Source organism: Archocentrus centrarchus, unplaced genomic scaffold, assembly GCF_007364275.1.
Source record: "Archocentrus centrarchus isolate MPI-CPG fArcCen1 unplaced genomic scaffold, fArcCen1 scaffold_64_ctg1, whole genome shotgun sequence".
Taxonomy (NCBI): domain Eukaryota; kingdom Metazoa; phylum Chordata; class Actinopteri; order Cichliformes; family Cichlidae; genus Archocentrus; species Archocentrus centrarchus.
Window position 1 is genome coordinate 570672 of NW_022060281.1, and position 11394 is coordinate 582065.

Below are 11394 nucleotides of genomic sequence, written 5' to 3' on the forward strand. Positions count from 1 at the left end.
TCTGGGCTGACTGTGCTCAGACCGCTGAAACAGTCTCCGTGAACTTCAGAGAGAAAATAACCGTTTTATGTGCAGCAGGTGCTCCTGCGGTTTGAGGAGCCGCTCAGAGTCTCCGCAGCTCTGCCGCCCCCTGCTGCTCAGGAGCGGGATCACTGCATCCGTGTGAGCGCTGCAGGGAGAGCAGCAGACCCTGCGTCTGATACCCTGGGCATACTTATATTTTATAGTTTATCACAGTCTGCTCATGGACCGCAGACGGAAACAAGCTGTTTGCAAAACCTGCTAAAATCATCGTCTCTCCCATGAGAGCGATGTTTTTGTCCCTGACAGAGAAGGACTGAAACTAAACAAGCATGTTTCCTCCCATCCAGAAACATCATGTTTAAAGTGTTCAGGTTCAAAGGTTTACAGCAGATCATCTGAGAGGATCAATAATATCCATGAGCAGAGCTAAAGCTTCCCTCTCACTTTGATGGGCAAAGTCTTTCATGCTTTTATTTTGCAGAGGCCTGATACTGCAGCTTCCTCCTTCCAGATCCTCGAGTGGGGAAGCCTCTACCATCAGGACCCACGAACACTGGAGGGAAATGCAGAAGGATTTCCAAACAAATAAGGAAGATAAATGTCTGCAGCATTAAAGACGCTGCCGTTTAAAAAACAGATGGAAACACAGTGAACACAGTGGGGTAAGTGAGGACAAAAAAAACGCATCTCATACATCTCATCTTCCCTGTCATAGAGATGACAGGAAAGCATACAGACGAAAGAAAAACAAAGACACGAGCAGAAGGTAGAAAAGAAAAGAAGGTAATTAAAGACAAGGGTGAAGGAAAGGAAACAGGAAGGAAAGGAAAAGGTACATGTAAAGGGTAATAAAAAAAATAAGAACAAGGGAAGGAAAAGGGATATAAGGAAAGGAAAGGAAAGGAAAGCGTGGCAAAGAAAAATTAGGAAAATATAAATAAAGCAGAAAGTTACCCATAGTTACCTTCTCATCTCCCTATCAGCCTCACCCAGAGGTTTATAATATTATATTATCATCACTGTAGCACCATAATATTATACTATTATAATAATATAATATTTTTATATTGTCACAGTTGATGTTTTCTAACAGTATTTAGCTCAAAGTAATCCGGAGATTCACGGCAAATATGCCACAGCACTCACAAACACTACATTTCCCGAGTTGCCCCGCGCACCCGGAAACGCGTCATAGCTGGCGACCTTGCCTTCTTCTTCACTTGGTTTTCTAACAGGCGGAGGAGACGAGCATGGCGAACAGAGATCCCGGGGTAAGCAGCTTTCGGTCGCTCCCGTTTCGCTCCCGCTTTAAATGAACGTTTGCCGCCTTTTTCCCCTCCGGCTCCGTTTGAACCGCGCCGCTTTCCCGCGCTTTGCACGCAGCCAGGTGGCATTTTAAACGCTTCGAAGTTTGACACGTGAGTCTGATGAAAGCTGGTTCACATCTGAGATCGTGTCAGTGACCTGCAGCCACAGTGGGCCGCAGGTGTGGGGCTGTTACAGCCCATCAGTGTCGGTTTGTTAACGTTATGCTGCGGGAGCCGCGTGGGCGCTGAAGCTGACCTCGAGCCTGCTCGGGGACTCCAGGGTCCCGTTAAAACTCCCGCAGCTCATTAAACATCAGCTTTTTACACACGTGAATTCACTGACACTAATCCAAGTTTTCAGAAGCCAGCCTCTAATTCCGCATGTGTGTGATTATACTCAGGTGTGCAGGCAGGTGAGCCTGTGGTTACTAATGTTACTCAGGTAAATTCACCTGCACCCGGCACAGGAGAGTAAGCAGACGCTGATCATCTGTTTATCCGCCCACGCTTTCCGGTTGTTCTCACAGTCGGGTTTAGAGTAGAGATGTTCACCTGATTAATACAAACTGTCCTCTTTTTTATTAAATGTGGAGCGTGCTCTAAAGATGTTTGTGTCCTTGTAAAGAGGGGGGGGGGGGTTCAAGGTCACTGAGTCAGAGTGCTGAATTTAACCACGACGGGGTCTAAACCCGAACCCCGGTCAGAGGGCAGTGGCTGATCTCAGGGTTCTTGTTTCAGGGTTTCCTGCAGCAGCTGCGGCAGATCGCGGGCAGGATGTCTTCAGGACCGCGGGGGGCCGGAGTCGGGGTGAAGCTTCTGATTGGTGCTGGAGCTCTGGCGTATGCTGTGAAGGAGGCCACATACACAGGTAACAGCTGCAGGAATACCTCCTCCCAGCACGCGACTCTGCTGGGGAAACATCTGTCATATTTATTCCGTTTTTAATTTTTTTGTGTCAGGTGTTGCCATAAATATTTTATCAATAAAACCTCGTGTCCTTCAATAAAGTTTCATTGGTTGGTAGTGCAGCCAAACAGGAAGTCTGGTTCGGTCCCGGATCACTGAACGCTGCTCTGCGTGCGTCCAGCTTCTAATGAGGCAAACCCAGCTGTGTTCCAGTTGTTACCCAGCCAATCAAAGCTGGTGGTGTTGGTACGAAGGTCAAACTGCCTCCTGCTGATGAGTAATGATAGGCTCACTCAGGTCATCTCTTATAAAGTAAGAAATACTGATCGTATTATTGAGGGAAGAACATAAATACACGTCTTTGTTTCCTCTATCAGCAGAGCCTGTTTTTAGATATGAGCAGCAGTTTGAGCCTTTTATGTTTTTGTTTATTGCATATTGAAATTAGCCCATGAGGACCCTCGGCTGTCTGAGCAAAGCTGTGTGACCTCCACTTTAACTTCTTCTGATATTTTAGGATTTCTGTGACATCACTGGACTCAAGAGGAGAAAAAACTGCTTAGATCAGTCTGCAGTCGGAGCTTTGGGCTCTCAGTGACCTCATATTAAACTTTGGCCGTGTTATACCTGAGCATCCACCTCTGGAGCAGGAGATCCGGCCTGCGGATCACTCCAGGGTCTCCATGAAATTTGCCCGTTGGGTCAGAGCAGCCGTGAACGCCTCCTGCACGCACTCGCTGCATCTTCACAGCTGACACAATAAATAGAATAAAAAGTAAAGTGTGTGATGAAGGCGGTTCATTCAGCTGAGTCTGAGCACGTTACATGTTTACGATGAAGAGGCCGCGAATCCATTTGTCCTGACATTATTTAAATTAGCATCAAGAACAAGAGCAAAGCTGAGATTCGTCCTCAGGACCTTAAAGATGGCTTTAAAGCCGCGGCGCAGGTGGAACAGGTGCAGCAGGTGGAACAGGTGACCTCCCTGCTGATAGCTGATGGAGGCTCCCTCAGGGTTGGTTTTAATGCTGAGTCTGGTCTCTGTGTGCAGTGGAAGGAGGTCAGAGGGCGATCATCTTCAACCGGATCGGGGGCATGCAGATGGACACGGTGCTCTCAGAGGGACTCCACTTCAGGTACGGTGGTGCTGCGCGTCCACATGAGCCGTGACTTTTTCACGGGTGTGGATGTCTGGAGGCGTGAGCGTCTTCGTTTTCCCTCGCCTGACTCTGTCTGTGTGTGTGTGTGTGTGTGTGTGTGTGTGTGTGTGTGTGGTCTTCAGGATACCCTGGTTCCAGTATCCCATCATCTACGACATCAGAGCCCGGCCCAGAAAGATCTCCTCGCTCACTGGAAGCAAAGGTTAGACCCCCCCCTCACTGAACGACAAACTGAGACCATGGAGACCTTCAGCTCTTCAGAGTGAATGTTTTCTGGTCTCCTCCAAATGATGACTGATGCACGTTCAGATATAGAGACCCATCATCCTCAGTCTGAAATGAATCCTCTTCAAACCTTCATGAAGCTCCATCAAAGCCTCCGTGTTCCCACATACAGATTCATACACAGGATGCTCACAGCCTGTTTTGTCTGTGCTGCTGATCGAGGCAGCTAACAATTAACAATAATTAGGTTTGAAAAAATATGAACACAAACAACAAAACAGGAGCTCTGGTCTTTATCTGAGAGCTGTTCCTCCTTAGGTTTGCACTTTGACCCCAGTCACCTGCTGGGAAGGAGCTTTATTTTATTTATTAATATAAGAGCTTCTTAATTCTCATAAACGGTGGATCTTCATGTTTAAGCTGTAACGTAGGTGTTCACCTCAGAGCAGCTGCTCTGGTTCTGACCGTGGTTCTGCTCTCAGATCTGCAGATGGTCAGCGTCTCCCTGCGAGTTCTGTCCCGGCCGCTGGCCTCCAACCTGCCCGTCCTCTACCAGCAGCTGGGACAGGACTACGACGAGCGCGTCCTGCCCTCCATCGTCAACGAGGTGCTGAAGAGCGTGGTGGCAAAGTTCAACGCCTCGCAGCTCATCACTCAGAGAGCGCAGGTACGGACGAGGACTGGGGGGGGCACGTTTATATTTGTGTTTGTGTCATGTGTAACGTTGAGGTCGAGGACACAGATGTGTCTGTGGAGAAGATCTCACTTCAAGTGTGGGCGTTTATTCAGATCACCATCCTCCAAAGCTGGATCACAGCTCAGCTGCTCCTCAGCATCTTCCCAACGACCTTCCAGGTCTCCTCCAAGGGGAGGAGCCCCGAGGGGACCCTGATCAGATACCGAACCAGCTCCGTGGGATCCTTCTGTCTCGGAGCGGCTCCAGTCTGAGCTCCCTCTGGATTTAAGCTCCTTAACCCGCCTTAGAGCTCAGCCCAGACACCCTGAGGAGGAAGCTTATTTTGGCCACTCGTCTCTGTGACCTCAGTCTTTCAGTCAGGTTCATGACCTCAGGTTCATGACCTCAGCTCAGGGTTTGACTTGAAACTGAAAGCTGATATCAGGAACATCAGCTCTCCCAATCCAAAGGGAGTGATCCGGGTTTTCCTGATCCCAGCCTCTCGTCTCCTTCTGTGACCACTTTAAATGACCTGAACCTGAATGTGCCCCCCTCCTCATGCTTCCAGGTTTCCATGCTGATCCGCAGAGACCTGTTTGAGCGGGCCAAAGACTTCAACATCATCCTGGACGACGTGGCCATCACCGAGCTCAGCTTCAGCCGCGAGTACACGGCCGCCGTGGAGGCCAAACAAGTCGGTGAGTAAAGACGTTTGTTTGTCTGATAAAATCATTGAAAACGCTTTTCAGGCCTCATTAACATACACTCAGTTTATTGGAGGTAAAACACTAAAACTGTGAAAGCTAAACTAAAGGCCGATTCCAGCATCATGTCAGACCGTCGGGTCTCTAAATGACCATTCGTGTGACTGTGGGGGGTGTTTGTTCCTCTTCAGCCCAGCAGGAGGCGCAGCGAGCGCAGTTTTACGTTGAGAAGGCCAAACAGGACCAGAGGCAGAAGATCATCCAGGCCGAAGGAGAAGCTCAGGCCGCCAAGATGGTGAGGAAGCTTAAAACTGTTTATGACATCATAAATCATCAGCTGTGAGGGGCTGAGAGCTCTGTCACAGAGGTCTGGGTTCTCATTAGAACTTGCACTAACTAGTGACACTGATATTATTAACCTAATATTCTAATTAGACCATAATTACTGCAGTAATCGGCTTCAGAGAAATAAGGATGGTGTTCAGAAACGGTGAATCAGAGCTGAGCGGTCACAGCTCAGTCTGTGGGGAACAGGGTGAGGGCGCCGTGCTGCTAATATTAACCTGGACCCTGCGCTGACCTGCAGCAGGAGAAAACCGCGACTGCATGCACACAGTCTGCATCACGGTGACCTCACTGCACGCCGCTCAGCAGCTGTGTGCATAAAACTCATACGTCACACTTCATACCTGATCAGAAACATGAGTGTAAATGTGGAGCTTCCAGCTGATGAGCATAAACTCTGCTGCAGGCCAGGCTGCAGCATCAGCTCAGCTCTAACACAGAGAGGGTTCTCTGCTTCCAGCTGCTTCCTTATTCCTGTGGGATCGCCACAGCAGGCAGCTCCATGTTGGAGTTGCAGTTTTGTGGGATGCTCTTCTTGATGCAACCCCAAAAGGATCCGTGTCTCCTCCCAGGATCAGACCGCCGCTCTGCTCCGAGTGTCGCAGCGAGTCAGAACTCAGAGGTGATGAAGCTGGAGCTCGTGTGAAGCATCAGGCGACCTCTGAGCGGCGGCGTGAGAACAGCTGTTTCCAGCTGCTGCCGAAGGTTTAAACATTCAGCTTTTTAACAAGTTTGTGATGAACAGTTTGATTTAGAGTTGATGTAACTGTAACCGCACTCATGTCTAATAAACCTGCAGCTTCACTTTAATGCCTGTTCTGACACGAGCTCGCTCTCCTCACCTGTGATTGTGCTGAGAACCAGAAGCACCTCAAACGTCACCCAAAAATGTGCTAATTATTTTCTGTGTGTGTGTTGGAGCTGAGCGGCGACACGCCCGGGGCCGTGTTCGTGCCGGCAGAGACCGGCTCGGCCTGCCGCGCCGCAGCCTCGGGCTGACGGCTCGCGCTCCTCAGGTGTGTAACAGTACTCACACTAACAGCTGTGTGTGTCTGTGTGCGACAGCTGGGCGAGGCCGTGACCAAGAATCCGGGTTACCTGAAACTCAGGAAGATCCGAGCAGCGCAGAACATCGCCAAGACGGTAAGAAACACCGAACCTTTAATGTGATGTTTGTGTGTCCCTCAGTCAGCAGCTGCCGTGTTTCCGTCTGCAGGGCAGAAACTCGCTCCTCATTCAGCCCCTCTAAAAACCGCCCAATAAACACAACCTGAGCCCCCACGGCGAGGCGGGGCTCTGTGTCTGTGGGTCTTTTTGGAGGAACAAAGTATGAGATCAGTGTGTCGAGCCGCTTCCTCACATGTAGTTCGTGAACTTGTGCCGACCCACAATGCAGCAGTTTCATCAACCACCGCGTCGTGGCTCCTCACGACGGCACATCGAATAGAAGAGGACAGCGTGAGCGGCGGTGAAATAATCTGTGCTGAAGAAGAAGAAACTCGGGCGGCTGACGCTCACCCTGCAGCTCGGGCTCGCCGTGTTCGGGTTCAGCTTTAAACGGTTTTAACGAGTTTAGACTGAAAAGCAGAAACAGGCTTTGATCGTTGGTTAAACACAGATAACGATGTTACTGCGGACACCCCCACCCGACTTCAACGTTTGGACTCTGTTGTTGACACGTGGCTGCAGATGAGCTCCTTTAAAGGGAGCGTGCACGTGCACATCAGTGGGAGCGTGCACACCTGTCGCGGTCGGTGCGTCTCAGCAGCAGTGTTGTTGTTTTTATTTACTACTTTCAGTCTTTTTGTTAATAGTCTGAAACATTTTTTGGTTGTTTTTCATGTTTGTGAGGTTGTTTTTATGAAAATGCTTTTTGATATTTCTGAAGCTCTTCGGTCGGTTTGCAGGCCGAAGTTTGAAGGTGCAGCTTCAGGCAGACATGCTGAGAAATCCTCCGTGATGATCTCGGCCCTCTGCAGGCTTTACTGCCCCAGAGTCCTGCAGAGATGATTAATAACACATTAAACCTGGAATAGAAAAGGCATTGCCCCCCCACTGCTTTAATGTATGGAGATATTACAGCAGCAGCATCGGCAGCACTGCTCAGTCCTCTGAGGTTCAAACCTGCCCTCTTCATCCCTGTGATGACCCGTCACTCCTGCTGTCCCCTCCAGGAAATCATATTTGAGGTTCATCAGAGCTAAGAACAACTTTCTGTTGGTCCCAGTTTCTCAGTTTGAGTTTGACTTAAACTAAACTCAGTCTGGACCAGCTGTGAGAGCTCATTTATCTGTTTTTCTCAAGTGTCTCGAGCTTTCTGCTGAGTAAGCATCTCAGGAGCTCGTGTTTCTGCTCCAGCGCAGCCTCGCTGTCTCGTTTTCATGTTGAGGCTCTCCTGGTTAACAGTCGGCCTTTGTACACTAACGGCAGCTGAAGAATCGATGTTTCCTGTTGGTGCTCATCAGAAATGATGCAGAGCAGGCTTTTCCTCTGAGGGGCTGAAACCTGGAAAACCCTGAAGTATTCCTGCTGCTGTGCGTCCGGCTCGCAGCAGGTCGCTGATGTCTGCGTCCAGCTGCAGAGGCCGAACGCTCGCTTCATTCTGAGCTCATTAAAGTACAGCTGACATGCAGGATAAAGACCACCAGGTGGCGCCAGCAGAGCATGAATGTGACAGGAGGCAGCACAAACCTCACAGGACTGAAACAAAAGGCTCAAATGTAAGCCTCTTTTTGTCCTCTGTGCTGACCTTTGACCTCTGCTCATGAGTCAGCCCACTTAATCACAGGGCAGGAAATGTTGAGCCCTAACGTGACATTGTTCTGGATTAAATCATCTGAAATTAAATCAGTAAGGAAACATTTTAAAGGATGCAGGCGGAGGAGGGCGAAACACGTCCTCGACCAATCAGCAGCGTCCACATTACAGAAGAGAGAGCGGCTTCAGAGACGCTTTGAAGCTGAAGTCACAGCATCGCTGATGGTAACGAGCAGGAGCAAATAAACCCTCATAAAGCAGAGCGACACACAATCACATCATCAGGGACACAAACGCACACACAGAGCCAGTCCCGCCCCCAAAGGCTTGAGGTGGACCTCGGCAACCAATCGGAGCAGAGCGCAGGTTAACGAGGATGATGGAAAGAGGATCATCAGTGTGAATGCCGGCCTCCCTGTTGTTGTAGACGTTCCCTCTCAGCCTCTGCACCAGAGCAGGTCCTCAGTGATGGAGTCCGTTCACAGGCTGAGAAACTGAAGTCGTACCTTAGTTTCAGTTTCAGTCGCTGCTGAATCAGCTGCTCCAAAACGCCGCTCTGACGTGTGGACGCGACCGTTTCCCATCTATCCCACTGTTAGTTACAGTAACCACTGTTAACCCATTAAAGCTCACCGATTTCTCCTTGGAGGAAGACATCAGCCCGAGCCTGCAGGGAGGGTTCGGGGTCACCTGATCCAGCCTAACGATAAACCATGAAGGGTGTCTGTGTCCTGGATCCAGGCTGGGAGCTGGTTCCACAGCAGAGGGACCCACTCAGAGCAGACTGCCTGAATCTGTCAAAGCTAACAGTGATGATCAGCAGTGAGTGTTTGAGCTGTGACTCCATGTCAATGTTTGTCTTCATCACTGGTGACACTCAGTCATCGGTGACTCCGAGCACCTTTTTGGTGACGTGTGACCGAGTGAATCGTGATCACGTCATCGGGACCGGGCGCGCTGCTGGCGTCACGTGTTTCCTGTGTGGACGCCGAGCGAGAGCCGCCGTGAATCAGCTCAGTGTTGAAGCTCGGACAATGTTCCCATTGTGCTCAGTCAGGCCTGCAGGCTGACCAGCCTCCCACCTGTGTGTTCTCTCTGCTCACTGTTTGTGTGTGTGTGTGTGTGTGTGTGTGTGTGTGTGTGTGTGTGTGTGTGTGTGTGACCTCCAGGTGGCGCAGTCCCAAAACAAAGTGTACCTGAGTGCCGACAGCCTGGTGCTGAACCTGCAGGACAGCAAGAGCTTCAAGTGAGTTCACCTTCATCAGACTAACGAGGTCGAAGCTTTCAGTTATTCAGTGCAGTCTAATAAAACCTGGAGAACGGGGGGGGGGGGGGGGGGGGGCATCTCTCTCTGGGGGGGTCATGATGCAGCGATCTGGGGTCACTGAGCAGAGAGTCAGATGATCAGGAAGTGGTTAAAATCCCGGCTGCAGAGCAGAGCGGTGCCACGGTTCAGAGGTTACTGCAGTCACAGCAACAGCTTCAAAACTAGTTTAAATCATCGATGATGAAGATGAATCCAAACCTGTCTGAGGTCCCTGTCAAAGTGTCAGTAATAATCATTTGAACTTCAGTCTCTGCATAAACATGAAGTTAGCTCAATGTGGGTAGGCTCCGCCCCTTTTATCACATTCAGTTTTGTAGTTTTTGTGTAAACTTGCTAACAGCTGAGCTCATGCTCCTAAATCTGCCGGGAAGGGGCTAAAAATGTGACGGCGTTCCCGTTTCCGAGGTTCAGAGATGATTTACTGGCTCTTTGAGGGTAAAGGAAGGAATTTTGGGTAAATCTTCTTCTCCGGGTCTCCACCTGCTGAATGGTCCCAGTGCAGTGGGACAGGTTTCCCTGTGCTCCCGGTCTGTGTGCACTTTGTAACGTCTCAATCTTTGTGTCTTCCTTTCAGTTTGTCGCTCTCAAAGAAGTAAGAAGCTGCTTCTCATCATTCCTTCAGTTCTCCCTCCTCCGGTCTCCCTCGTTCCTCGCCCTCCGGTTCACCTGTGACTCGCTCACACCTCCAAGACAGGAAGCTTCCTCTGGTCGTAGCCGTGGACATTTCCAGTCTTTGCTCCTTTTTTGTAGAATGAGGTAGTTCCTCTCTGATGCAGCCTTCTGCTGTTTGGAGGAACTTCCTCTCCACAGACAGACTCACAAACACTTTTCATTAGCACACTTTAATTTCTGCATCACCTGTCGTACAGTAACAGCAGCTTCACGCTCCCGGGCCTCAGTGACCTCACTGAGAGGTTATTCCAGGTGTCACAGCCACAGCTTTGGAAGTTATTGATACCAACACCCGCAGATGTGCTCGGTCGCTGCAGAAGAAGATGCTCCTTCAACCTGCTGGTAGTGCAGGCTGTGTGCAGTCGGACTGCAGGTGAAGGTAGAATAAACCCACCTGTGCTTGTTGACACAGGTGAGCACACCTGCCAGCTCAGAGGCTTCGTCCTCGGCAGGTCGGAGCTGCAGCAGCGTTGGTGTTGTAAGCATCTCATTCAGAATAAAAGCTCATGCTGCTGAGTCACCATCGTTAATGCCAGCAGTGTTTCTGTCAGCCTCTAACTCCACTGTTTGTCCTCTGACTCATGTTTAAGCACTTACAGAAATTATTGAATAAATATGAAGTTCTTTGGAGACTCAGCACTCCTGTTTTTATTCACCGTGTCAGTTGTGCATCTTGGATCTTTCTAAAGGGGAAGGTCACTGCAGGTATGACCCCGTGACCTCAGGCCCAGTGTAAGATTCTGACCCGTGAATCATGCAAAGCTGCTCTAGTACAGGCCAAGCATTAAAGTCTGGAGCTGGAAATGAGCAGAATGGATGCAGGTTTCGTTTCCCTCTGACTGTAACACTGTCAGACCTTCATATTTAAGGACTTTCTGCCATAAAGTGCTCCGTGTAATCTCTGTGTAATCTCTAATCTTAGATCTTTAAGGTTTGGACACTCGAGGACCAATCAGAGCAGAGGGTGTGTTTCACAGGTTAGATTAAACACAGAGGTTTATACAGACGTGAAAACGTACTCTGAGGATTCAAAGATAAGCTCGTCCTCATTGTTTCACAGGAAGTGAAGTAGGAGCCAGGTGTTGCTAATCAAATGAATGTGATGAACTGATGATCAGCAAATATGAGCACCTGTTTGGTTTGTAGCTCTGGAAGATTCAGGCATGTATTAGGACAGGGATCCTTAACTCCAGGCCTCGAGGTCCGGTGTCCTGCAGGTTTTAGATGTGTCCCTGATCCAACACACCTGAGTCAAACTGTAATTTCCCCATTGTGGGACTAATAAAGGTAT

The 11394-nt window shown here is 49.7% G+C and overlaps 1 protein-coding gene across 2 annotated transcripts; it reads left to right on the forward strand.

Moving 5' to 3' along the window:
* Positions 1-549: 549 nt before the first annotated feature.
* Positions 550-10735, forward strand: LOC115777703 (prohibitin-2-like). Of its 2 annotated transcripts, none has more exons than XM_030725666.1 (10): positions 550-686; positions 2070-2199; positions 3289-3373; positions 3520-3599; positions 4105-4289; positions 4867-4996; positions 5194-5297; positions 6413-6490; positions 9274-9350; positions 10006-10735. In XM_030725666.1, exons 2-10 carry the CDS (start codon positions 2106-2108, stop codon positions 10025-10027), a joined length of 855 nt encoding a protein of 284 aa, XP_030581526.1. In that variant the 5' UTR covers positions 550-686; positions 2070-2105; the 3' UTR covers positions 10028-10735. The 2 variants fall into 2 exon arrangements, with proteins under 2 accessions (XP_030581526.1, XP_030581525.1); XM_030725665.1 differs by lacking the exon at positions 550-686 and adding an exon at positions 1200-1295.
* Positions 10736-11394: the final 659 nt, after the last annotated feature.

What these genes read in the sequence shown, in the direction of transcription:
- LOC115777703 (XM_030725665.1), top strand. Translation starts at nt 1,275, where the DNA reads ATGGCGAACAGAGATCCCGGG. An exon ending in CTCGCTCACTGGAAGCAAAG is followed by an intron (nt 3,600 to 4,104) that starts GTTAGACCCCCC and finishes TTCTGCTCTCAG; the next exon opens with ATCTGCAGATGGTCAGCGTC. An exon ending in TCATCACTCAGAGAGCGCAG is followed by an intron (nt 4,290 to 4,866) that starts GTACGGACGAGG and finishes TCATGCTTCCAG; the next exon opens with GTTTCCATGCTGATCCGCAG.